At 41.2% G+C, this 27,676-nt stretch overlaps 1 protein-coding gene across 1 annotated transcript; it reads left to right on the forward strand.

Moving 5' to 3' along the window:
- Nucleotides 1-3,178: 3,178 nt before the first annotated feature.
- On the forward strand, nt 3,179-25,759 carry SPATS1 (spermatogenesis associated serine rich 1). Its single transcript, XM_010979549.3, has 9 exons — nt 3,179-3,365; nt 3,668-3,799; nt 10,665-10,812; nt 14,017-14,144; nt 15,539-15,700; nt 20,077-20,197; nt 21,307-21,369; nt 23,826-23,941; nt 24,189-25,759. Exons 1-9 carry the CDS (start codon nt 3,179-3,181, stop codon nt 24,215-24,217), a joined length of 1,086 nt encoding a protein of 361 aa, XP_010977851.3. The 3' UTR covers nt 24,218-25,759.
- Nucleotides 25,760-27,676: the final 1,917 nt, after the last annotated feature.

Raw genomic sequence — 27,676 nt, forward strand, 5'->3', positions numbered from 1 at the left:
GCACATAGGAGGTGCTTGGGGACTGTTTCCTGACCTGAACTGGTGGTGAAGCCCTTTGAGGATTTGGGAGCTGGTGGTGGTAGCGGGTTCTGAGGTATTAATGCTTCCTCTCGTCCATCTTTGCCAGGCCCCTCGGCCTTTGAAAGTTTTCAAAGACGACGGGTACCGCAGTAATCCACTCATCACCCATTACCCCAGCGCCCTCTTTGTATGAGACCCTGTGATGCTTCCGCCTGAAGGCAACAGTCAAGAATCTCCCATCTCATTTTGTTTTTCATGTCGTGGTTTATACTGCCCTCTGGTGTGTGCTTTTGGGACAGCATGTCAAGTGAGGGTTTATGGCGACTTTTTCTTGACATTGGAGAACAGAGGCTCCCCTAAATGGACTGTTGGCAGTGGAGCTGGGGGGAGAGGTAAGATTTGAGATTTCCCCTCCCCCATCTAACTTGAAACTCTTGAAGTTTGCCAGACACAAGAGAATTTTTTTTTTCAACCAATGTCCCTGACTGCTCGGCTGTCAACCACGAATACCATCCTTCTAGGCACGTTTCTGCCTGTATTCCGCCAAGACCCAAAAGGAACGGGGTAAAGGTTATTTGATATCACTCCCCTTCCGCTGTCTGGTTTCCTCTGATCCTGGGCACCTAATTCTTAATTAGAGTCTTCGCTCCAAAGGGTCTGGGGTTGCCGCAGGCCAAGTAAGAACCAGACCCGACCCTCCCTAGCCAGTGCCCCTGCACCTGCCCGGTCCACCTGCTGCCACGACCCTGCCTCGCTGCCTGCCGCTCCTTCTCAGAGCCGAGCCTCCAGGAAGTGAACGCAAAGTGGGGTTGCGCAGGGCGGAGGGAGACAGTGGGACTAAGGTCCAGAACGCGTCCGCACCCCACAGCTCGCCATGGAACCTGCTAGAAGCATTTGCCTTTTACAATTACGTTGAATCATGAAACTACTCATATGCAACGGTTATGTTTTGATCCATAAAAACAGCGATTTCGTATGGTCCGACGTAATACTTAGGCGCGTACATCGTATATGTGCTAGTGGTGGCCCGGTTCCCATGTCGTCCTACGCCACGCCCTCCCCCCACCCCCCATTCAGGCCCTACAGCCCTAGAGGAGGTCGAGTTGATTTCAGGGGCCCCGGATTGGCCTCACTGCCTGCGTCAACCACGCTGGGTTTGGTTTGGGGCCGCAGCCGAGAGAGGAGTCGCCAGTGAGAGACCTCTGGAGAAACCCCTCTTGGCGAATGGTGCTGGCCCTCCTGGCAATACTAGCAGAGTTTTCTGGGACCTTCAGGAATCCTCGGGCTTCTGGACCCACCGAGCACCACAAACCCTCACCTGTGCTGCTGAACCCGGACAGCCGGACTGCGCGCGGGAGGCTCCTCTAGAACCCCTTAGGTGGCTCCCACGCCCCAACAGGCGTCAGAAACTTGCCTAAGGGATGAACCCAGAGTGCCCCGGGAGGCTTTAAAGCTGCAGAGTAACGGAAGGTTTAGGAGTGGCAGTACGCAGGACTCACGTAGGCTGGGAGACAGTTTCCGCTCTGCCCTACAATCCTGGGACCAACAGGTCTTGAAATCTAGTGACCTGATGGTACAGATAGAGGCCTCGTCTCTTTCTTTCCAGGAGGATGCAACAGGAGAGGGAGGGGCTCAGCTCAGGCCATTTAAATCAACAATCCATCCATCTATTTATTCATTCAGTAAACACATGCTTAATGAGTGCCTATATGTGCCAGGCACTGTGCTAGGTGCTTGGTGGAGAGCCGTGAGGGAAACAGACAAAAATCTCTGCCTTCTTGGTATTGCCTCATCTTAATAACTACACTGTTGCCCAGCTAACATTTCTATTACAAAGCTGTTACCTCTTCTACCATGGGATAATTAAACAGGTGAAATATGGTTTAAAAAAACCTTAATAAGAGGAAATGATCACGATCTAATGTGAAATTTTAAAAAGCATGCTAGAAAATTGTATATGTAGTTAAGTTCCACTTATGTTAACATACATGTTTATGGGAAAAGGACAGTAGGGAATGGCCTCTAAATATTAGTAGTGGTGTTGTATTTTCTAAGATGGTTACAGCAAGATCCCCCACCCCCTAGACTCTTCATACAGTATGACTGATTCTCCCATTGAGAGGTGTGGTCAAAGTTCCTTCTCCCCACCTCCGCGAGTACAGCCTCTACCTTATTCTCCTGGGCTGCTCCTGTTTGGAACGCAGATGCCATGCTGTGGAGTACATGGAAAAGCCAGGTGTCAGTGATTTGGCCAAAGCCCTAGCTGAGGTTTCAGCTTATAGTCAACACAGTTCACCAGACATACAAGGGAGAAAGCCACCTTCTGATTGCAACCACGTGACCCTAGTCATGAATCACCTAGCTTACCTAGCCAACCCTCAGAATGTAGATAATAACAACTATTGTTTAAAGCAACAGAGGTTGGGGGCAATTTGTACACAGCAATAGATAGCCAGAAAAAGTGGTTTATCTGGATTGTGGGATTATGAGTATTAACTTTTGTATATTTTCTGAAAGTTCTACAATGACCCCTTTTTTGGTCTATAATCAATTCAAAAAATTATTAAAAATAAAAACCCAAATTTTTTTTCACTTCACTGAAAGAGAAATTAGGCCTGAATTGGAATTGAGGGACTTAAATTAGACTTGGAGAAAAGCTTTGCATGCAGGATTTATTCGATGCTGCAAAGAATTAGTAAATAATTTAAAATTGGTGTGATGGAAAGAGCAGTAGATTTGGAGTGAGAAAACTTGAAAGTCAATCTCAGTTTTCCCGGTGACCTTGAGCAAGCCCTTGCTCAAATGCAGTTTTCTATTTTGAAAAATGCAGCTGGCTGCTTAAGGAAGGTAACATCCAGCAGGGAGGCTGGCCCAGAAAAGGCGCTCTGTGAGTGGTAGGTCATCCTGTCTAATCAGTGCCAGTTACAAGTGGGCATCTGCAAGCTGTGTAGAGGGCTCATCCTTCACTGCCACCAGAGGCTACAGTCCTTATAACGAAAATTGTCCAGAGAAGGACAACAACTCTTAAAAAAAAAATCCAGAAACACTAAGTGGCTTTGCCTGCGGTCCTTGCCTACGACGCCCCGCCGTGGTTGGAGCCTCGGGTTCTGGCCCTTCAGAAGACTCCATCACGTGCGGAGGCTCAGAGAGCCCTGGGATGCGGAGGGAGGAGGCCCAGGAAGCCCCGCCTGGCGGGAAGCAGCTGCCGCGCGTCGCTGGGCAGGTGTCCCGGCAACCCCGGAACGCGCCTCCGTGGGAGGCGCAGGCGGCGGCGGCGGCGGCTTCCCTCTTGCCCTCAGCTCTTCGGTTCCTTGCCTGGCATTCGGCAGTTCAGCTGCTGTTTGGTGCGTTAATGTCGGCTTCATCCCCCTCAGAGGCCCAGGCCTGCCCTAGGGGTAGGGGTGGGAGATCCGGGGGTGGAAAGGAGGGAGCACCGAATGGACAGGGCGAGAACCCAGGGAGCTCCGCGGGCATCCAAACCCAGGAACGCCCTGGCAGAGGGAGGGAAGTTCTGATTGAGGCCAATTCTGCCCTCTTGACTTTCAATGGCCGGTGGAGTTTGTTTGTTTTGATTGGTGCCTTTCTTACAAAGGACTTTCCTTTGTCTCCTGATTGCTTTTAATATTTAAAATCAACACGTGCATAGTGGAGTCCATGGACACTGGAAACGGTCCACCGTGTTGTCATCTTCCCCGTATCAACACAGCGATCTGCAGTACAGAGCTGGAGAAGGTTCAAGAGAAAGACTCTGGCATGACCATGGTGGAGAGGAGATACAGTTGAGTTGAAGGAATCAGGAGGGCTGGATGGGATTTGGTCGCCATACCCGTCTACTAGAGCAAGGAGGCATTAGCGAACATGTAAAAACCACTACTTCAATTGTAACTTCTGTCTGTATTAACCCAAGGTTTGATAAGGCAGAGAGCAGCATCAAAGCAGAGATTCTCATAAATGACGTCCCTGGATCTCCTAACAGCCCAGAGGTTTATTACCAACAGTAAAGGGGGCCAGAGGTTTGACCTGTCCAGTGCTTCAGTCAATAAAACGGTGAAGCTGGGATTTGACACAAGTCTTCCAGCCTCCAAAGCCCTGGCCCTTTTTTCTTTTTCTTTTTTTTCCCTTTGCTCATATATTAGATTTGTGGCACTGTTCTTTAGATGGGACAGCTGGGTTGGAGATTATGAACACTTTAAGGAAAGGTTTAAATTAACTAATGAATGGCAGCTCCGTGATTGGTTCTTAAGGCTGAGGAGAAGGTTTGGGGGCACATTTGCCTTTAGAGAACAGTGCCCTGGAGCAGAACAGCCACAGTCTCTCAGAAAACCTCCAAGTGAGTACATATAGGTGAGTGGCCTTCGTGCTGCAAAAAGGGATTTTAGAATGTTCCGTCTCTGCCCCATCAAATCTGAGCTTCGTCTCTGGTCTTCTGTATTCCAGATCTGTGATCTCTTCATTCACAAGTGCAGGGAGAGGAGAGAGGTGTCACTTACCACACTCACCTACACATGGGTGTCCAGTAAAGGATTAGAACCAATAATTGCCCAATGTGGCTAGTATAGCAAGGAAAAAAGTTTCTGGGATTCTAGCTTTAAGCTCTAGACCTTTATGCCATTTCCAGTTTGACCAGGGGTAAAGGAGGGAGCTGCTGTTTTAAGGGTGGGTAGAGGGGCTTCATGTTTCTGAGGCAGGGGTGCTGGAAAAGCACCAGCCCCTGAGATCCCCAGACTATGTTATCAGAAGATCATGGCTTCCTTTTCTGCTGTGTAGGTGTGTTCACTCAGAAGACCACATCTGAGCTTAGCTTCACATGGAGTCCTTGGGTTTCAGGAAGGAAGGGGCTCTGTGAACCAGTTGAAGATGAATGGACAAATGGGTGTATATGCATTTTTCCAGCAGAGAGGGCCCATTGCTTTCATTATTTCTCGGAAGAGTCTGTGATCCAAAAAAGGAGTTAAAAACCCTGGTCCTAGATCCTTAGGTCATTTGTTGAGCAGATAAGCAGGGTGAGAAACAGTATTTGGGGAAAGACTATCCACATTAAGCCAGCTTGGCTTGATGTATTATCTTCTCCCTGCCAGACTTGCTATTGTGTAAGTCAGCTGAGATGATGAGTGGAAAAATGCCTTGGTTACATAAGGTGTTATTCCTGCCTAAGGAAATGGAAATAATGATCGTGAATTCCACAGATGGTACCAAAAAAACAGACTTTCTTCTAAACTCTCCTTTTTCTCATGAATTCCTTTCTAGTCATCAGATCCTTCTCTTGGTCCTTTTGGTTGGAACATCTTTTCTGTCTCATAGTATTTTAGCGACTTGTTAGGATTTTCTGTATTACGGCTTACTGGATATTTATTGCATTTGAATAACAGTTATCATGATCAGTGGTGGACATTTCAAGAAGGACGTTCCTTAGCTTACAGTGCCTCACCCCTGCCTACAGTGCTAGATAGGGAGTTGGGCAGGCTTTGGGAACTGGGCATGAGACGTCATTGACTTGCTTAAAGTAACTTGTTACTCTATACAGTGGGAGCATCAGTATCAGAATGAGAGGGTTCAGACTTGCAATTTCTGCCCTCTTCTACCTGAGGTGATGTGGAGGGACAGCTTGAGGCCCTGTGTGGATACCTCCAGGTCATGTTTGGGGCTGAGTTACTTCTAGGAAGATTCGGGAGTCAGCTGGGTCTGGAGAACTTGCCAGTTTAGCAGGGAGACTGCATTCTTCCCTTGCAGGTCAGAAAAGTCTTCCCTGTTACAGTAGCCACAGGCCACTTTGTAGAGTGTTGCCAACATAAAACGTCTTAAGCAAACAAGAAAATGGGCTAAATTTGTAGATGTGATTTCACTGCTTGCTGCTGAGGATTGCTTAATACATATACATTTTGCCTCTCAAATTAAAAAAACAAAAAACCAAAAAAACTTGTGAGAGATCCCCTCTGATACCATCCATTGCAACCAATTCTTGCTTTGGTGAACTCTCCAGTCCTCTAGCGGAATACAATATACAATGTGAAATATTTTTATGCTACGAAAAGGCAGCCACTGCTAAAACCTATGGGTAAATATTACTATAAGTAAATGCTATGATAAGTAATTCAGAACTGACATATGAGTATCGACCTAGAGGACATCTCTGCCCTTGATCTGATTTCTTCTCTACATTTGTGGGTGCTTTCTGCACCATTATACGTACATTTCATACCTTCTTCATAAATATATTTATGGGACTAGACCCCTGGATGAAAAGGGTGCTTCTCAATGGCTTTGGAGGACGTAAATGGCCTAGCTGCTCTTTGGTAAGGTGGAGATATTTTCACCAGCAATGCACAAGAATGCCACTCCTCCAAGCTGTGCCACCCTTGGGTTTTTGCAAACCGATAACAAATAACAGTATCTTGTTTTAAGTTCAGCTCTCTGATAGTTAGGAGGGATGAACTTTTCTTTTTGAAGTATAGTCAGTTTACAATGTTGTGTCAGTTTCTGGTGTACAGCATAATGTTTCAGTCATACATACATATACATATATTTGTTTTCATATTCTTTTTCACCATAAGTTACTACAAGATATAGTTCCCTGTGCTATACAGTAGGAACTTGTTGTTTATCTAATTTATATATAGTAGTTAGTATCTGCAAATCTCAAACTCCCAATTTATCCCTTCCCAGCCCCTTTCCCCCTTGGTAACCATAAGTTTGTTTTCTATGACTGTGAGTCTGTTTCTGTCTTGTAAATAAGCTCATTTGTGTCTTTTTTAAGATTCCACATATAAGTGATCTCATATGGTATTTTTCTTTCTCTTTCTGGCTTACTTTACTTAGTATGATGATCTCCAGGTCCATCCATGTTGCTTGTATAAATATACCACAACTTCTTTATCCAGCCATCTGCTGATGGACATTTAAGTTGTTTCCATATCTTTGCTATTGTAAATAGTGCTGCTGTGAACATTGGGGTGTATGTATCTTTTCAAACTAGAGCTTAGGAAGCATAAAGTTTTTTCCCAAATGTATATCGGCTATTTGTGTGTGTGTGTGTGTGTAATGAACTATTTAATCTTTTGCCCACTTTTTTTATCTTGGATATTTATTTTCATCTTATAAATTTATAAAAACCCATAGTTTATCATGATTATTAACTTTTTCTGATTATGTATATTATAAATTTCCTCCCAGTTTATAGCTTGCTATGGAAGTTATAAATGTGTATGCTTTCAAATTTATGCATCTTTTCTTTTATTTTGCCTATTTTTGATATCTTTCTTAGAAGTAACTTCCCCACTCTATCATTATATAAACATTTACTTATTACTTTTTCATGTACACCTTTTAATTTTTTTACATTCAAATTCATAATTCATTTGGAATTTATTTTGGGATAAGAGAGATTTAATTTTATTTTCATTCCGAATGGTTAATTAGTTGTTTCAGCAATACTTTTTGAATAAAGCATCCATTTATGGTTCTGAGATAAGATGGTTCACTCACTATTATCACATAAAAGTTTATTCTATTTACATTTACATTACATTTCTACTTTGTTCTATTGGTTTATCTTTGTCAGTACCATCTTGATTACTGTAACACTCAGTTACATTTTATAAGTTACACTCCATTGCTCTGTAGTCTTGAGCAAGTTACTTGATATTTCTGGTACTCAATTTCTTTATGTGTGAAGTTATTTCTATTTTATTAGTAATTATGACCTCTTTTTCATTTCTTATCCTGTATACTTGTGTTAACTTTTTTTCTTGAACTTTATCTACATTATTAGTTTTTTCCATGAAACCATAGTTCTGATAATCTTCTTTATTTCATTCATTTCTCCTTTCATTTGATGATTTCTTCTCTTGTCATCTTGAGGGGTTTGTCATTTTTCCCGTTATTTCTTGAATTGAAAGCTTAGGCCATTAATTTTGGAATTCTTCGTTTTTTTCAACACTATAATCAGTCAGTTGTAAGATGGACATTTTTCACAGTTTGTGTCTCTGAAGTTGGATTGGTGTTACGAGTGCTGTGCGCGCAGTAGCCCGTGTGAGGCTGCTGTCCTAAGTAAACTTCGCTGGATGAGCACTGAATAATGCAGAAGGTGTATCCGTGGCTTGGAAGAAAATTCCAGAGGCAAGAGAGGAGCACTCACTTAAGAAATGCTCCATCACCTAGATTCTCATTCTTGTTGCACTCAGGTTGATTTAGGTGGAAAATGTGGACATTAGGGGTTGAGTTGAAAAGTGATTCAGTAATCAGACTTGAATGTGAGAGAGGTTTAAGAATGCCTTAGCCAATTTATCTGGCTTATATTTTCCTTCTTTAAATATGCACACGAGAAATATGTGATTAAAGTCGATATCTAAGTAATTCTAAAAGGGTGCTTCAGCAAGTATGAAATAAAAATCCTAAGTGATAAAGCATGTGTCAGTTTAATTGGCAGTCTCTTTTCCTCGTGGTACATAAAATAATAATGTTATTCCAATGGATGGTGTCTTACATTCAGTAAAATACAGTACATGCATTTGAGGTTCTAGTTTCTAATGACTACTTTAGTTGGATCCCACAAGCTTTGATATATAGTATTTATGTCGTTGATCATTAAGTGCCTTGTGATTCCCATTATATTTTCTTCTACTATATGAAATATTTAGAGGGGTGGTTTGAACTTCCAAGCTTATGGATGCTCTTTGGCTGTCTTTTAATTATTGATTTCTAATACTGCATTTCTAGTACTGCATTGTGGACAGAGAGTGTGATCTGTGTTATATTTGTTGACACTGCATTTGTAACTCCGCATATGGGGCTGCCGGGGATCTGTGCTGTCTCTTCACAGCTCTGTTCCCTTCTTGGCCCCTCCACTGGGCTCCACTCCATCCCAAATGCTCAAACCTCCTTGTACCGAGGGCTTGCTGTGGGGTCCGTGCCATGTTCCAGAACAGCTCTCCCCACACTTGGCTGGCTCTGAGGGTCACCTGAGGTGCTTCTTAAATGTGCTGATTCCCGGGTCTTCCCCTGTAGGTCTGGGTTGGAGCCCCGGAATCTGCATGTTGAACAAACAAGCTCCTGAAGGTGATTCTCATGACTGCACAAATGTGGGGAATCAGGGACGGGGATAGAATGCAGTGCAGTGATGGAGCTGGACTGGAAAAGGAGGAAATTCACTGCCAAGCGTGAGCCTGAGAGCTGCTGGGGGAGGGGGACCACTTCAAAGGGTGGGTTTCCTGGCTTCACTTAGATTCAAGTGTAATAGGTCTATAATGGGATTTAGAAGTCTGAACTTTTAACAGACCTCTCAAGTAACTCTGATGCAACAGTCCTTATATTGTGCCCTGAGACATCCCAGAATGAGGGTATCGTGGTGGGAGGAGGTAGCTAGCTGGCCCTTAAACTTTATAGAGTCACAGGCAAAGTCCTGTTAAGAATAAAGGGTTTGGGGGGAAAAAAAGGAGTAAAGGGTTTGGTGATAGGGTTAGGACTTGACAAGAATGGAAAAGATATGATTTACCTGCTGTACGAATCTGAGTGGGAGTTGATAAGAAAAGGATAGAAAATTGGCTAAGTAGCAGCCACATTGTTAGTTGGTGGGAATTTGCAGCACGTGCCTAGTAGATACCATATACTCGTGAAGCAGGATACTGTGTGGGTGGAACAGCAGTCAGTCTAAAAATGTGCTCCAGAATCAGAGAAGTCTGCCTTTTATTTCTTGGAATTTTCTTATAACCGAGAACTTTTATTTTATCTACGGAGCATCTATGCTCTAGGAAGGTATGCATAAAGAAGTGTAATATCCATTCATCTGACTTTCTTTTAAGTGACTGGACAAGGCACACACCTCTAAACTGATGAGAGAACAGACTGACTTTCAGGAATCAGTCACTGTAGAGCAGAGTGAAAGTAATGGGTTGTGCTTCTCTATTTGACCGTCACTGGCTTTCAGGACTCCCTTACTTGCCATGGTGGGTGGTTGGGAAGTTATACTTCTTTTCCATTTAGTCACTCAAACATTTAGTGAACATCTATTTTGGGCCAAGCATGGCTCTGAGTGCTCCTAAGATGAATAGGGCACAGTCTGGTGGGGAAGATGTGTATAAATGAAGGATGACACTGCCATGGGAGGGGAACCCATTGAAGTTCTGGAGACGTTTCTTTGGATTATGGTCACCAGCTATATTCATTAGTCTTTCTTTGAACAAATCCTTTGAGATACTGTATTGAGATGCTCAATACAATGCACAGTGGTGTAGAGTTCGATTCAGATGTTCTCTCTTCCACCTAGTTCAGAGTAGGTGAGCTATGTGGATGGGCTAGCAGTCTGGCACAGAGGTTAGGATTTTGGACTTTAGTGTTAGAAGAACTGTGATCCAATCTGAGCCAACATATTTATTTTCTATATGATCTTAGTTGTGTAACCTTCTGAGCCTCAGTTTCCTCATCTGTAAAATGGAAGGATAAGTAATAGATATGTCTGCAGGTTGTTATAAGAATTAAATGGGATAAAGTATGTAAGATGGTCTGCAGTACACAATAAATGCTCAAATGTTAAGTTTTTTAAAAAATAAATTATTAAAAAAATAGGAATTATTTATCATCTGGGAAAAAAGATAAAGTAGAAGGTATTTTCATCAATGTAATCAAATGGTGATATCAATGTGTTGCAGGTACTAAACAGAATGATTTTCTGGAATCTAAGGGATGCTCTGCCAACCCAACATCCTCTGGCAGAAACGTCAGTCCCTCATCTTCTGTTGAAACAGGTCCAAGTGTCAGTGTGCCTCTCAGCCCCAGGGGAGCATCTGTTTACCTACCGTAAGTAAGGTCCAGTGAAGAGCTGTAAGCATTGGGATAAATTCTGGGCAGGGAGCCAACAGTCTGAGAGGTGATGTGACATGTTTGTCAAGAGCGTAGATTCTGGAGCTAGACCGGGTTCAAATCTCACTGTGTCACTTGGTACCTGTGTGGACTTGGGCAGTTATGACTTCTCCTCCCTGGGCCTCAGCTTTCTTATTTGCAAAATGGAGATAATACTTCACAGGATTCCTGGGAGGATTAAAAGCATTAATGCATACAAAGTGATTTGAAGGCTCCTGGCATACAATAAGGGCTTGCCGTTACAACGTTCAAAATCAGGGGAAATTAAACTATGTATTTTGTGGGAATACACACATACACAGGTGGTAAATCTTAAAGAAAAGCAAAGAAGTGATTACCATAACAGTCAGAGTCAGGATAGTGGTTACTTCTCTAAGAAAGAGACACACAGATGGTTTCTGGCAAGTGGGAGGAAAGGGCTGACTATGTTTTATTTCTCGTCCTGGATGTTGGCTTCGTAATTATTTGTAAAGCTGTATTTATGTTTTATGTACTTTTCTCTGTTTATATTTCTTTTACAGTAAAAAGTTTTGAAAACCTTTTTTAAACAAATTTTTGTTATAATGAAAGTAATTTAAGTTCATTGGTAGAAATTTTGAAAATATAAAAACAGTATTAAAAATAACAATCACAATATCCCATCTCTTAGAGACTAATGTTAACATTTTATTTTTTTCAAATGCATGAGAAAAAAATCTATTTCTTTCTTATACATATAAATTTGTATTTATTTTTCACAATTAAGATCATACGAGCTTTTTTGCAAAATCTACTTTTTCCAACTCTGCATTTACCTATTCTTCTACAATCACCTGTTTATCTGTTTCCATGTCCCTCCCCCTTGACCCTAAGCTCCTGAGAGCAGGGACTGTTTGGATCCCCAGTCTCCAGAACAGTGCCTGCCATAAAGCATACTTATTAAATGTTTGTTGAGTAAACAAAATAAGTGGATATTTCTAAAGTTCTTTTGGAAAGTTTCCTTTATCCTTGCAATCTTTTCTACAGAGTTTGTTCAGCAAACATAAATACATAAAAAAATATTTAGGAGAGATATATTTTACCCCAGTGTCAAAATTATCATATGTTTTGAACTGGGGTGGGGGCACTCTGAGTTACTGCATTTTTGCTCTACCCACACACTACAGAAATCCAAAGATACCCTAGATATGTTTATTTAAAACTGGAGATCAAGCTATATAAGACTTGTGAGTTATGGAACTAGGATCCTTTTTTTTTAATTTTTGATTTTTGGTGAGGGGAGGTCATTAGGTTTGTTTGTTTGTTTATAAAATGGAGGTACTGGGGATTGAACCCAGGACCTCTTACATGCTAGGCATACACTCCACCACTGAGCTCTACTCTCCCCTCTTCTTATTATAAATTTTTTTTTTTAATATAAGTACTGGGGGTTGAACCCAGCACCTTGTGCATGCGAGGCATGCAATCTACTACTGGGCTATACCCCCCTCCCTGGAACTAGGTTTCTTTATGATTTTTAGGCAACATAGTCTGGAGTTAAACTGCATTTTCAGCTCTGCCCCTGTCTGGGTGCGTTTTCTCGCTAACTTCTTTGAGGGCCCATTTCCTTTTTAAATGGAAATGATTATATCGGCCCTACCTGTATCACAGGATTGTTCCTAGGGAGCAAGCAAGACAACCAATATGAAGTTGGTTTGAAACTGTTCAAATATAAGGGCAATGTAATACTATGAAAAAAGATCCTATGACTTGATAACAGATAACTATACCTAAAAACATTGTCCAAGACTGTCTATCAAATGCAAGGCCGCTTAGACCAGAAGGGACGCTCTTTCTGCTGACACTTATAATAGTTTGTTGCAGGCCTTTTTAACTGCCAGGAAGTTCGACGCTAAACATAATGCTTTATTATTATAACCATTTCAGTCTAGGTTTGTTTTTGATTATTTCTTCCTTGTCTCTTTATACTGATTTTCTTTTTTTAATTTCCATTTACTGGCTTTATTGAACGTGTATCTTTTCGACTAACGGTTTTACTGAAGCGTAATTCACATACCATGTAATTCACCAGTTGAAATTGTACAACTCAGTGGCTTTTAGTGTATTCATAGAGTTGTGCAACCATCACCACAGTCAAGTTTAGAACCTTTTTATCGCCCCCCCCCCAAAGAAGCCTATAGTCTTTAGCACTCACCCCACCATGTCCCCTATCCCCCCAGATCTGGACCACCACTAATCTACTTTTTTATCTCTATGGATTTACCCGTTCTGAATATTTCATATAAGTGGAGTCACCAATATGTGTCTTTGGTGTTTGGCTTCTTTCATTCAGCCTAATGTTTTCAAGATTCATCTGTGTCTTAACATGTATCATTCTTTTTTTAAAAAAAATTGTGGTAAATGTATATACAACATAACATTTGCATTTTATCCATTTTAAGTGTACAACTCAGTGGCATTAATTACACTCACAATGTTGTGCAACTGTTACTACTATTTTCAAAACATTTTCATCACCCCAAACAGAAACTCTGTACCCATTAAGCAATAATTCTCCCTTCTACCCTCTCCCTGGTTCCTGGTACTCTAATCTACGTTCTGTCTCTAGGAATTTACCTATTCTAGGTAAAGTGGGATCATGCAATATTTGTCCTTTTGTGTTTGGCTTATTTCACTTACCTTAATGTTTTCAAGGTTCATCCATGTTGTAGAATGTATCAGAACTTCATTCCATTTTATGTCTGAATAATATTCCATTGTAGGTAGATACCACATTTTATATACCCATTCATCTGTCAACAGACATTTAGGTTGTTTCCACCTTTGGCTCTGATGAATAATGCCTCAATGAACATCTTATATGAGTATCTATTTGACTCTGTTTTCAATTCTTTTGGGTTTGTGCCAGGAGTGGAATTTCTGGGTTATATGGTATTTCTATGTTTAACTTTCTGACACCAAACTGCTTTTAAGCATGCACCTTTGCATATGTTTCAGTCCCCTCAGATTATGAATAAATAAATATTATACTCATGGACTTTTACCAAGGAGCAATCTTAGTTCTCATCCGTGAGGCCAATTCTAGTGTAAGGTCTATAAGATCAGGTTCTAACTGCTGATTTAAGCACATAGAAGAAGCTAATCCTTCTGCTTCCTCTCCAGCCCTGCTGCAGATTTGGATCTGCTCTCCTCCTCCTCCTCACATTCTGATCACTCCTCTGAAACCTCATTGCCTGAAGTCCCAAAGGATAAATATCCCCAGGAATTCAGCCTGCTTAAGCTGCAGACAAGTGAGTAAGTCATAGATCCTCCTCCACCCACCTCTACACCCAGGGTCTTTCAAGAAGTCTGCCATACTGTTGGGTACCATTCACTGAGGTGCCAGGCATTCAACACACTTCATCTCTAGTTCTCACAACACCTCTGCTGGGGAGCTATAGTCATGTGTTTTTCAAAAATAATGCCTTTATATAAATGCCTTTATATAAAAACCATAAAACTACTGTAGCAAAAGATTAAAATAATAAAGAAATATTTAGAGTATAAAAACCTCTTCCCCAATATTCTCCAATAATCTTTCCATTCACCCCATAGCTGTGAAGAGTTTGATATATATTCTTCCAGAATTTTGAAACATGTATGTATGTATATATGAATTTATAGATTGTAGTATGCCACCATATTTTCACTAGTAGAAAATAGTATACACATTATTTTCTGCTCAAAGTAAACAGATCATGGACCTCTTTCTGTGTCCATACATGTAGATTTATGTGGCTAATATAGACCTACCCATTTTACAGAGAGGAAACTGAGGCTTGGAGAGATTCAGTCACCCATACAAGTACACGTAGCTAGAAAGTGGAGGGATGGGATTAGTACCCAAAACTTGCCTGCCTCCAAAGCCTGTGTTCCTTCTTGGCCATCAAATAGCCCAAGAGTTTCTCAAGCAACTCTAGAGCTTTTAGGGGATCTTTTATTGTTTAAAATCACTTTAGCAGTTTTACAGGAAGAGTGTCCAATGAGGAAACAGAGACACTGAGAGGTCTAGTAACTAGCCTAAGATCTCACAGCAGGCTTTCTGGTTGGCCTTAATCGCATGCACACATTTCCCCGTGTCACTGTAGTCCACTTATGTGCCATTGTTGCTGCCAGCACCATGTACCATCTGGTTAAGATGCCATGGTTGTCCCGGCGCCTCACTAGTTGATGGGCAGTCTGTTCTTCCTACACACTTGTTAGAGTAAAGGTTGAATCATAGTGCTTATAGAACTATCTCTGAGAGGGTGAGGGTATAGCTCAGTGGTAGAACACATGCTCAGCATGTATGAGGTCCTGGGTTCGATCCCCAGTACCTCTGTTAAAAAAAAAAATACTGTCTCTGAGCTTCCTAACCCTACATCACTTCCAACCATAAAACTGGCTTCATTTTTGCAGGGAAGGATAAAAGGGGGGTGGGGAAAGAGCGCTGTTAGATAGTTTTCTCCGTACTTCCCTTCCTTTGTGCCCTGTCCCACAGAGGCTGACAATACCTCTGATGTAGAACCAGGGAATTATACACATTGATGAAGGTGGTACAGCCAGATAGTGCAGGGGGGGAGGGCAGCTTTCACAACTTTTTGTCCTCCAACTACATTGTGAGGCTGGGAGCATTGTTGATGGGAGGATCTCTGATGTCCTGCAGAAGATGGACAACGTCCTGAGTGGACATTTTACCCGAGGTTTAGCAGCAACCTCCACACCTACCATGTTGGAAAGCAGTGCTTCTTTAATGGAGTCTTCCTTGGCAACCGGAGGTCTCTGTCAGAGAGGACAGTGGAAAAGTGCTTTGGAAGGAAGAAATACGGTAATATTTTCCTCCCGGACCTTAACTGTGCAATGCCTGAAAATAGTTGTGAGTCGTGATTCTGCAGGCCCAGCATCCCGTGGCTGGGGGCAGCCCTGCCAGGTTACCGTGTCACCCTAAGGCAGCCAGGAAGATAGGAAAGTGAAGGGGATGGTTGGCAGGCTGCACTTTTTGGCAAAGAACTCACACCATATGCTGATCCACATTTCTGTTTTTCTCTGAATTTCATAAAATGCTAATGTGACATTCAAGTCATCAGATAAGTTCTCTCAGATGCTTATTAATAGAAACCTTCATTGAAGCCCGAAGAAAATAATTTACGTTTCAGTTAGATGCTGCCTGTCACATGCGTTTAAATCATACTTTAGATTCCTCTCAAGGAAAACATCCGTAAACCTTAGCCTGAAGTGCATGTTGTTATTTCATAGCTTACTTAATTGAGATGAGAAGATGTATATCTTCAGTTTGTAAGTTGTTGAGTTCTTTGTCCCAACCTACCCATCATAGATTTATTGAAAGACCCTAAAGAGTTGCTGAGTATCAAGGGACCATTTAGGGCACGCTCTTCTACAGAAATACCTGTGTAGGAGTCAGCCATTGCTTCAGGGAAGAATAAGATTGCTGTAGCAAGAATGCAAACAGAAAGAAATAGGAAGTTCTCATTTTCGAGTTTTTGGTTAGACTTTGAAGCTCATAGCAGATACAGATACTTCTGGAAACCAAGGCTTTTTTTTTTTAATCCAAAGTTGGTTCCTTTTTATTGACAAGTATTTTCCATGATATGGATACACCACATTTTGTTTAACCAGACCTGCTGTAAAACATTATTATTGCTTCTGTATTTTTAGTTATTACAAATAACGCTTTTATAAACAATCATGTACAAGTTTTCATTTCTCTGGGATAAATGCCCAGGAGTACAATTGCTCCCAAATGCTGGAGAGGATGTAGATAACTGGATCTTTTATACATTATTGGAAGGCTTTTGTTTGGCTAGAGGAGACACCAAAAGCCAGGCTAGAGGAGATGGGAAAGCAGTCACTGATTTGGGGACTTTGAGGAGCCCTGCATCCTGCCCGACTCCTGAGGATCAAAATCTAGCAGTGATCAGAAGTGCATCTACCTGGGGCTTCCCCTCACAGTGTAGCTGGGGGAAGACCTTGAGCTTCAAACTGAAGTGGCTTCTGGCCTGACCCGGAGCAGGAAAGTAATAATAGCTGTGGAGGTTTGGGCAGAAAGCCAGCCTCAGGGTCTCACCAGGAGACGTGGAAGAATAGGAGCGTTTCTGTGCATTGTAAAGACTGTGGCCATTAGTACCGAGAGCAAGAGAGAGCAAGCTGGGAGAGCTGGGCTTACAGCTGGCATGCCGGGGGCCACGGTGTGACGCATAGTAAACCATCAGGCAAGAGATCATCCAAGAACAGATTTATGCTTCACCTGGTGCATTGGAGAGGAAGATGACTTCTAGAGGAGAGGAGGATGACTTCCAAAGGATCGGACTTGATGACACATTTTAGCGGACAATAGAAATAGATGCCACGTCTCAGAAAGTAGCAGCTACCAGTGTGGTTTGCAGACAGTGAGCCAGGACCCAAAGCCCTCCACTAAAGCTTTGATGTCATGTAAGCCTGCTGTGCACACCCCTACTTCCCACTCCTTACTGGGATACAGCCATAGGGTAGAACAGGAAGGATTTACTTAACTGGTTTAAATCTGAAATAACTGAGAAAAATCAAGAAGGGACCAAGTTTAGCTGTATATTACTTAGGCATGCTCTTGGCCACAAGTAAGAGAAAAATCAAATTATCAGAGGCTTAGATCATAAGATATTTATCATGCAATGAACAAGAAGCTTTGGAATCTTGGTGACCTGTATGGTCTGGTTGCCAAACGATGTTGTCAAAGATACAGGCTCATTTTGGTTTTTTGTGTTATTATTCTTCTGAGTGTTGGGTTTTTTTTTTTTTTTTTGTCTTCATGCTTGTCACCTTATGTTCATAAGAGAACTGTTGCAGTCCCAAGGATCATGTTTTTATTCAAGACGTGAAAAAGAAAAATCTCTTGTTGCCTTCCCCTTTTAGAAGGAAGGAAAAGTTTTCCCATATGGTCCTTGGGAGACTTCCTTCCACTCATGTCTCACTGGCCAGAACTGGGCCAACTATAAGTATACATCAAAAGTAAATGAGGAGGTGGGTATAGCTCAAGTGGTAGAGCACATGCTTAACATGCACAAGGTCCTGGGTTAAATCCCTGGTACCTCCATTTAAAAAAAAAAAAAAAAAAACTTAAGAACTGGTTGTGACCCTCCAGCACTTTCTCTTTCTCTTGCTATGGCAGCCTTAACCTTAACCTTAAGTCATAAGGCGAAGAAGGAAAAAGGTCCTTTAGTTGCTGCTTGGAAGGGAGCTACCCTTGAGAGCTGCTGAATCCACAGTGAACTTTGCAAGAGAAAGAAGTAAACACCAATGATTGAGCTGCTGAGATTTCAGGGATTGTTTGTTACTGCAGAAGCCATCCTATTCTGACTGATCCAATATGCTGTACCATAGGAGGCCTATACAAGAGAAAAATTATGTTTTCAGATCTGTTTCCCTACAACCTATGACCATAGACCATTTTGTTCTTCCTTCTATGGCAACAAATTAGGCCTTAAGGGAGCTCCACCAGTGGCTTGATCATAGCTGATGGCTTAGAGTCAACCATTAATTACACATATTTTGATTGACCTTTTTCTATTATAAATGTGTTGAATTCCAGTTCAAAATGGCAGCTGACTGGTGGTCCCTGATGCTGCCTCTCCATCTTGTCCAAGAAAGAATGAGGAGAGAGAGAATTTCACAAAGGAAGATGTGTCCAGTGTCAAGCTTAGCAGTATCAAGTGTTGCTGTGAGATCAAGGAAGAGAAGAAATAAAAAAAAGAATCATCACATTTGATGCTTAAAGAAGCCATTGAACAACATCACCTAGGAAGCAATTACACCAAAACAAATCAAGCCTACAGAGCCAAACATCAATTTACAGGAAATACCTAGGACAGAGGAACCCATTAAATGGTACCAAGGGGTGAAATCAGCAGAATCTCAACTGTGGCAAACTCTACAGAACAAATGACCTAGTTTCTTCATCAAATAAGTTGCAAGGAAAAAAGGGAGGGAGGACCTATATATTCAAAGAGACTTAAGACACATCAACTGATTGCTGTGTGGATCTTATTTGGATCCTGATTTGAACAAACTATAAACATTTTTAAATTGTGGCATTCATGAGACAATTGGATATTTGAACACTGATTGAATATTTGATGAGATAAAGGAACTTTTTTTTAAGATATGAGAAAGGTATTATGGTCATGTTGATAAAAATAATCCTTATCGATCAGAGGCACATACTGGTATATTCACAGCTGAAATTATATGAGGTCTGAAACTTGCTTTAAAATAATCCCTGAGGGCAGAGGAGGGTAAAGATGAAACAAGATTAGTCACGTGTTGACAGTTGAAGTTAAGTGATGGGAACATCAGGTTACATTACGCTTTTCTCCCAAACTTGGCACATGTTTGAAAATGTCCCTAATAAAAAGTTTTTCTTTGTAAGAAAGGTAGAGTTGGGGTTACCACTGGAGTAGGGGGAAGAAAAGATGCTGTATTCAGGGAGAGGCCTATTGGAGGCTTCAAATATAAAGAAAATATTCTATTTCTTAAATGGAGTGAGACGCACCCAAGTGCTTGTGATATTTTATTCTATATATTCAATAAATACTTCATAAACATACCTTTGCATTTACTCAATATTTATGAAAACAAGAAAAAGGAAGGAAGGATAAAAAAACACAAAATTGAGGATAATGTTTACTTTTGAGTTAGGAGGGAAGTGATGGGTGAGGGCTGGGATTTGGATCATCATAATAATCTCATTTACTTTTTGAAAATATTTTATTTATTATTGTATTACTTAATTATTTTATTTTGGCGGGGAAGGTATTTAGGTTTATATATTTTTAGAGGAGATTGCTTTATAGGAGTCAAGGATTCAGTGTGCACTAATGCTCAGGAGTGAAAAGATTTCAACATTGCGGATACCTCTGATTCACTTTTCATTTTAAACCAAAACATCCCATCCAGACGTAAGCTATTCTTCTTTCCCAGGTTGAGGCAATCATAACAACACCTTTATAAAAATGTCTCAAACACAGGCTCACACTTTTATCTTCATCTCCTCAAAACGAGACAATCACAAACAGAACATTAAGACACCTACATGTACCTCGCAATAAAACACTAAATTATCCTATTTCCATTGTCATGTTGATACTTACAGCAAATCTGTGGCTCATCTTCAGCCCTTCTTATGATTTTGTTTTTAAACATCATTCACAGATATTGATCCCAGGAATGGAATCCCGAAGTTAACTCCAGGAGATAATCCATACATGTACCCAGAACAGAGTAAAGGCTTCCACAAAGCAGGATCAACTCTCCCACCGGTGAATTTTTCAGTGTAAGTGTATGTTAATAGTTAAGTTATTTACTTAACTTTAAAGGAACTGTACTTTTCTCTACTACATATAAATTATATTTTGCAAGGGGTAAATCTCAACAAGACATAGATGGTGACAATTCCTAAAAAAGTCCATATCTAGTTCCTTAGTGTATGCACACATGTTTATGTGTAATTGAAACCATACACAGGATGTTCAGTTTTCATACTGAATCAGATTGTTGGTTAGTGGCTACTGTTTGAGTTGACTTACTTTGGAAGCATTGAGGAGAAATTAAAAAGAAAAATAGTTGATGTGGTACCTTAGAAACATTATTTAAAAATGAATCATGTTCTGAACAAAACAAAAACACTAATTTGAAAAGATACATGCACCCCAGTGTTTGCAGCAGCATTATTTACAATAGCCAATATATGGAAACAACCTAAGTGTCCATCAACAGATGAATGGATAAGGAAGATGTAATACATGTATACGATGGTATACTACTCAGCCGTAAGAAAGAGTGAAATTTTGCCATTTGCAACAACTTGGATGAACTTGGAGGGTACTATGCTTAGTGAAAAAGTCAGACAAAGACAAAGACTGTATGATATCACTTATAAGTGGAATCTGAAAAATAAAACAAACCAGTAAATATAACAAAAAAGGAACAGACTCACAGATATATAGAGAACAAACTAGTGGTCACAGTGGGGAGAGGGAAGGGGGAGGAGCAAGATAAGGGTAGGGGATTAAGAGATACAAACTACTATGTATAAAATAAATAAGCTACACGGATGTATTGTACAGCACAGGGAATATAATCAGTATTTTGTAATAACTATAAATGGAATATAACCTTGAAAAATTATCAATCATTATGTTGTACACCTGAAACATATAATATTGTAAATCAACTATACCGCGATAAAAATTAATCATGTTTGATTTAATGATCTTTACTAAAAATGGTAAAAGATAATAAGAATTATCGTCCTTAACGGGTTTGAAGCCCATACGTGACAATTAAAACCAGGAGATAAGACAATTTATTGAACACACAATGTAATGACCTCTTTGCCACAGGAGCCGTACCGGTTTTATGGTTGCCTTTTCTGTTTTTCAGAGTGCCTTATGAAAAGAAATTTGATACATTTATTCCACTTGAGCCTCTTCCACAAGTTCCCAAGTGAGTTCTCTCACCATGTTTTATATTCTCCTATCTTTATGAAAATATCAATCATTATTTTTCTCCTACGGAGGAGGTCATAGACTCCTAACGCATATGGACCTTTTGAGTCCCCGCAGGTGGGTGGGACAAGCTGTAGAGAGGAGTTCTGGTGAGACACTCTAAGGGTAAGTGCCTGTGAAGTCTGGCAGCTGGGCTGCTCACGTCTTAACAGATGTGATTGGCCGACTATCCGACGCCCTGTGCTGTGCTAGGTGTGCACTATGATGGGTTTTATATGCAGTGAAAAGTCAGGGCTTCTGTTTTCTAAAATGTAAGAGTTTGTTGGAAAAGAAAGACATATACTTAAATGAGTGCAGGCAGGAATGGTGGTTAGAGTTTGACGAGGCAGAGCGCAAGCCATTGGAGTATTCCTGTATTTGAGGGAGGTACCATGCCTCTGATCTTACATTTTAGCTCAGCTCCATTCTGAACCTTATAAATTTTGATATGTAGGTTATCTTTATTTTTTAAAGAATTCTGCACTTTGTGTTGGTGTTTTCCTTTTGACTAAAGAATTACTTGATAGAAAGATTTTGAATTTCCAGGAGAGCTTTTTGGTTTTTATTTTGTAATTCGTTTTTACTTTTATCACCTTTCCATCAGAAAATGTTGTTTTTATTATTTTTACTTTATGGAACTTATCAAAGTTTTCCTTGTGATCTAATATGCATTTAATTTGGGGACTCTCTCCATATGCATTTGAAAGTGCATTCTATTTCATCAGGATGCAAAGTTAGATGCATACCCAGAAGATTTATCTAATTGATTATTCTGTTTAGCCCTTGTGCTTCCTTACTCATTTTTATCCATTAGCTTTGTCCACTTGGATTAAGAGTTGGTGTGTCAAAATGTCCAAATATTACTGTGTTTATTGTTAATGGTTATGTTTTATAATAAAAAATATTTTAAAATTAAAAATATAAATTTTAATTTATAAAAAATATATAAATATTTTTATATGATAAAATATGACCATTAACAATAGTAGCAATTAACAAAATTGTTAATTGTAGTCATTAGCATATAAAAACATCTTTCTTTTTCTCATTTCTTTCTTTTTGTCCTATATCATACCTTGCCAGATATTAAGGTTACAACTCTTATTTTGTTTTGTTTGCATTTAATTAATATGCTTTTGCCCATTCTTAGACTTCCAGATCACTTTATTTTAGGTCTGTCTCTCAGACATAGAATTGGGATTTTGCTTTGTGAGCCAATTTGAAATTTTTCTTTAACAGGCGAATTAAGGACATTTGCATTTATTGACCTGACAGATTTGATTTCAATTCTATTATAGTAGTTTCTGTTACATGTATTATGTGTATTATATTATATTTACCCTGAGTATTTCACTGTTTTTTAATTATTTCAATTAAAGTTAAAAATTATTTCTTCGATGTTTAGAAATGCATGTGTTTTTATTCTTCTGGTTCTTCATGCTGATATCTTTCTATATTGCCCTTTGTCCTGCTTTTCTTACTTGGGCTTCTACTACTGGGTTGCCAGCTTTAAATTATAACCTGGACTCCCACCTATAACTATGTGTGGTAGTCCTCCTCTTCCTTCTTACAGGCACTTCCCTACCTCCAGCAGGTTTATCAGAGTATTTTCCTAATCATGGTGCATTTCTCCCTAAAAATATGAAAATTCTAGCTGCCAAAAGATGAGAACATTCGTCATCTTCCTGCTCTGACTCATCCAAGGAGCCACACTTCCTGGTACCTCTTGGAACACATACAGTGCAGCCCAGCATATGCCCTTTCAAATCTCAACAGACTTGGGAGGATGCTGGTGTCTGCATTAGCTGAGGTCCTGGCAGAAAGCTGAAGGCATACTCAGCTGGGATTCTGAACTGTTTACTGATGTGTGGGCAGGTTGAGAGAACTCAGGTGGGAGGGCGAAGCATCCAGGGGCCCCTGACAGTGAGATTCTCTTACTACTCCTCAGTCTAAACAGCAGGAAGGGGCTCATGGTTCACAGGGCAGTGGGAGACAGAGAAGGGCTGTTCACAAGGAGTCGTGGCAGGGGAGCATGCAGCCGCTCTGGAACTGGGCTACCTGGGGAGATAGGGTGGGAATCGAGGAGCCTGATGAGACACACCCCAACCTCTGTCTTTCCATCTTCTGATCTGTTGCCTCCTGTTAGTCAAGCCTGGCTCAAAAGTGGAGACAGGGAGGAGTCAAAGTGGTTCAGCACGGGGTCAGCTTCCTGGGCAGAGAAGGACACGAAAAAGATCTGAGTTTGTAGGGGGAGGGCAAATGGTGACAACTAACACGGTGTTTTCTTTTGACACTTGTCCCCAAAATTGGAGACCTTCTTACTTTTAGAGGATGTACTGTCTTGTCTGCTGAAGGTGTTTGTAGCATTTGCATGGGAGACCAACTCAAACTCAGGGTGGTGTTTTCTTCCCACAGCTTGCCTTTCTGGGTGAAGGAGAAGGCCAACAAGCTGAAGAATGAGATACAGGAAGTCAAGGAACTTGACAATTGGCAGCCAGCGGTCCCCTTGCTACAGAGTTTGCTACCTGCTGGTGGGTTAGAGAACCTTCAAAGAATAGTATAAAAGCCTGGAGGCGAGCCCGAAAGAGCAGGATTTTGAGAGGCTTTGCAGTGGAGAGGAGAGAGGCAGTGCCTCTCTGGGAGTGGATGGTGTCCTTTGCCCCGAGGTGGCCCCTGGGCAGATGATGTCATGGCCATGGCCATGTCACCATCGAGTGTGTGGTTGACTGTTGGTCTGGTCATGGAGCACAACCTTTAACTCTGTGCCTCTATCCACAGGTTCTTTGGACTTTCAGAAACAATCCTGAGAAGAAACAAGTCCAGAAAGTATGCACTGACTGTCCTCTGAGAGCCTCTAACCATTGACTACTTCTGTCAGTGTAACTGTTCAAAATCCAGTGTTGGACTGGGATGCAGAATCACCTGTGTTTTGCCCTTTTATAACTTTACATTTTGAAAACTTTCAAACTTACAGAAAATTTGTTAGAGTTGTACGACAAACAAATACCTACATGTTCTTCACCTAGAGTCTACATTTGTTAACGTTTGTCCAAAATTGTACACATTCTCTCTTTTTCTCATATTATTACTATTATTATTTTGCTCAGTTATCTGAGAATGAGTGGCAGGCATCCTAATACACCTATACACTTCAGTATGTATCTCCTAAGGCCAAGGGTAAACTAACAGTCACAATACAAATATCAAATTCAGGGAATTTAACGTAGATATGATACTACTCAAATAAGATCCACATTCAGTTTTATTCAGTTAAATTTAGCTTTCTAAGGATGCCCTCGAATCAGTGATAAAATGCAGACATTATGTGAGCTTTCATTAATTTTGATAAAACTATTCTCATTTTATTCATCCTTTTTGAGATTTTTATCTACAGTTCACTTGGTACTAGTCAGAAAAATGTGCAGGCTGGATCTCCACCAGGTAATTAATCCTGCTGCTTCATCCCCCACTTCAGCATTGTTTGTCTACACAGTCACGCAGGAGAAGAGCTCAGTGAGCCCCAGTCATGAGTCTTAGGGCCTCTCATCGATCAGGCAAGAAGCAGACATTTAGAGGAAAAACTGGGAATGAAAGCCAACCCTTAACAGTCAGGCTGTGACTCTCAGCATTTTCATAGTCCATTTCCTTGTCCACTAAGGAGACCCCCTACCCTTCCCGGTTGGCTAATGAGAGCTGCAGATCTGGTCTTCCCAAAACCTTAAAGTGGAAAGAGAGAATTGGGGACTATGCTGAGACTCATAGTACCCAAGGCGTGAGACATGATTTCTTTTCCCCGTCAAAGCGTTCTCTCCAGATGCAGCCACAGTGAATGAGGCAGGCTTAGAACACAGTACATGTTTGCTTTCTTCATACGTTGCCTTAGACCAATGAGCAGAGAACATGTTGGCTACCATCAGCAACTGTGCCCAACCACTCCTTGGTATGGCATCAGCCTACCCCTGTGCTCATGCTCTTGCCCCTGGGACGCAAGGCCCACCCCTACCCCCAACAAAACCCAGAAGAGAAAAGAAAACCAAATAATTTAAAAAAGTAAAAAAAGTTGCCAGCAGGTTTTCTCTAATACATCAACTTAAGAAAAAAAATTTTTTGTATGCTTCTATTACTTAAAATATAACAAAATCCACCTGTGTGGGTGAATAATGGGGAACACGATACAGACACAAAAGAAGCTTTTGCAGGGATTTCTGGGTGGGATTATCTAGGTGGAACAGGAAACTACTCTCAGAAGGTACTCGTGTTTTGGAGGGAAGGAGTCCTACACAGTAAAGGTACTGAGAAAAGCAACCAAAATATAGTTTCAGAAGATGTGTTGCTAGCAGTCTCTAGATTTCAAGGACATCTATACAATTCCTATATGCTGCTCAAAACCAGAGTAGTGATGATTAATAATAATAAAAAAAAAACTATTAAATGACTGAATTTCTGGAGTTGCAGGCCACTTTCAATCCCCTGGAAGTCAGGGCAGTTTTCACTGGATCTGGGGTTCTCTGTGGGTACCCATCAGTGGCCAGGCCTTCTTCCACAGCACTCCTAACAGCTGATATGTGAAACCTTCCACTGCCAGCTTTGGCCAGGACATATGCGCACATGCATGCATGTTTTGGGGGGAGTAAGGCATAGACAGAGGCCACATGGGAAAAGTATGTGAGTGTCATGGCCATTCCAGCTCTCTTATTTCTAGGCACAGGAGGTTGGACCTGTTAGACATGAAGGTCCCCTTCACTTCCCTTTAGGTTCTTTGGTAGATAAAAACGTGTGTGTGTGTGTGTGTGTGTGTGTGTGTGTGTGTGTGTGTGTGTGTGTGTGTGTATGTGTTCATCTCTTACTTCCAATAACTGAGGTTTGCAGGTTTAATAGAAACAACCTGCACAGGACACGGACAAGTAAATTCATTGGACTGACCGCTTCACATCGCACATGAGGTCTTCTAATTTCAGGTCCTGGGAAAAAAAGGAAAATGGCCTCTGTGGACTGGAGGGAAAATTATGTTTTCAAGCTAGTGGCACTGAAGTCCAAATAAGCTAAATGAAGACAATTCCAAGGCTGTTTCTATAGTCTCTGTGCTCTAAATTACCAAAATATTAAGATACTAGCATCTAAACGTTTACAGCTCCACAAACGATTTATGAGTGTTTTGTAGGATTCCATTCATTGCCTGCATTTCTAGGACGAGGTACTCAGTTTGGTTAGGCTGTTTCCTTTTGCTCTCAGCCATTTGGTCTTCAAAAGCTAGGGAGGTAAAAGCCTTGTTTATAAGATTTGACTTGGTGAAGGGTTTTAGAGTTGGAGCTCCTCAGGATCATGCCACTGACTGACAGGCTTTTCTTTCCTGGCTGGAAAATGAGGAGACGGTGATGCCTCGACCCGGAACTGAGCTGTGGGCCAGACGTGGGATGGAGCACCTTTTAGCGCTAGCCAAGTTCCCGGTGGACTCTGGGAAACGACTAGGGACCCATTTTGAGATGCCTGGTGTCCTTCCAATGCTGGGTAACTCCTTGAGGGGTGAGGCGGCCACTCCTGACTTGAGAAATCAACACTGAGGCTCCCAAACTTGAACTTCGTAAGAAGTACATGAAAATTAAACATTTCTTGGTGTGTGTGGAGGGACTCAGCCTTCTATCAAATAAGCCAAAATTCCCAATGGGTTGTTTTCTGAGGAAATGTGTCTGTTTCCACCAAATATGGAGAGGACATAGGGGCAGCTGCCAATGGTGATGGTGTGAGCATGGGTGTGGTCATCTGGCTAGAAATAGGTTCCACTGGCTGGGCGCAGTGTGGGCTGGAGTGAAAAACCAGGGTTCTCTCAGAAACAGGACAGAAGGAATACATGAGGTATAATTATACTAGAAATCATTTGTTGTTTATTTAAAGTTCAAATTTAACTGAGTTCTGTATTTTTATTTGCTAGATCTGGAAACCAGACATTAACTACCTGAGGAATTTCTAAATGGGACGGAAGGGCTTAGGGGTGGCAATCTGGTAGATAGGATAGGGCTGGAGGACCTGTCTTGACATTGTATTTGCAAAGCGGCACAGTATTTCTACTTAAATTCCATCTGTTTATTTGGAGAGATGATGAAGATTATGAGGGTGGCTAATCCCAGCCCCTCCTCACCATGCCTTGATGTCATGGGCTTTTGGCCCTAATTTTAGCTCTTTCCTGCAGTTTCTTGATGGTAAAAAAAACTGGACAAGAGGGAAACTAGAATTTTGATGGGACATGCTTTACAGTCAAGGTTGCCTTG

The sequence above is a fragment of the Camelus dromedarius genome, chromosome 19, assembly GCF_036321535.1.
Source record: "Camelus dromedarius isolate mCamDro1 chromosome 19, mCamDro1.pat, whole genome shotgun sequence".
NCBI classification, from domain to species: Eukaryota; Metazoa; Chordata; class Mammalia; order Artiodactyla; family Camelidae; genus Camelus; species Camelus dromedarius.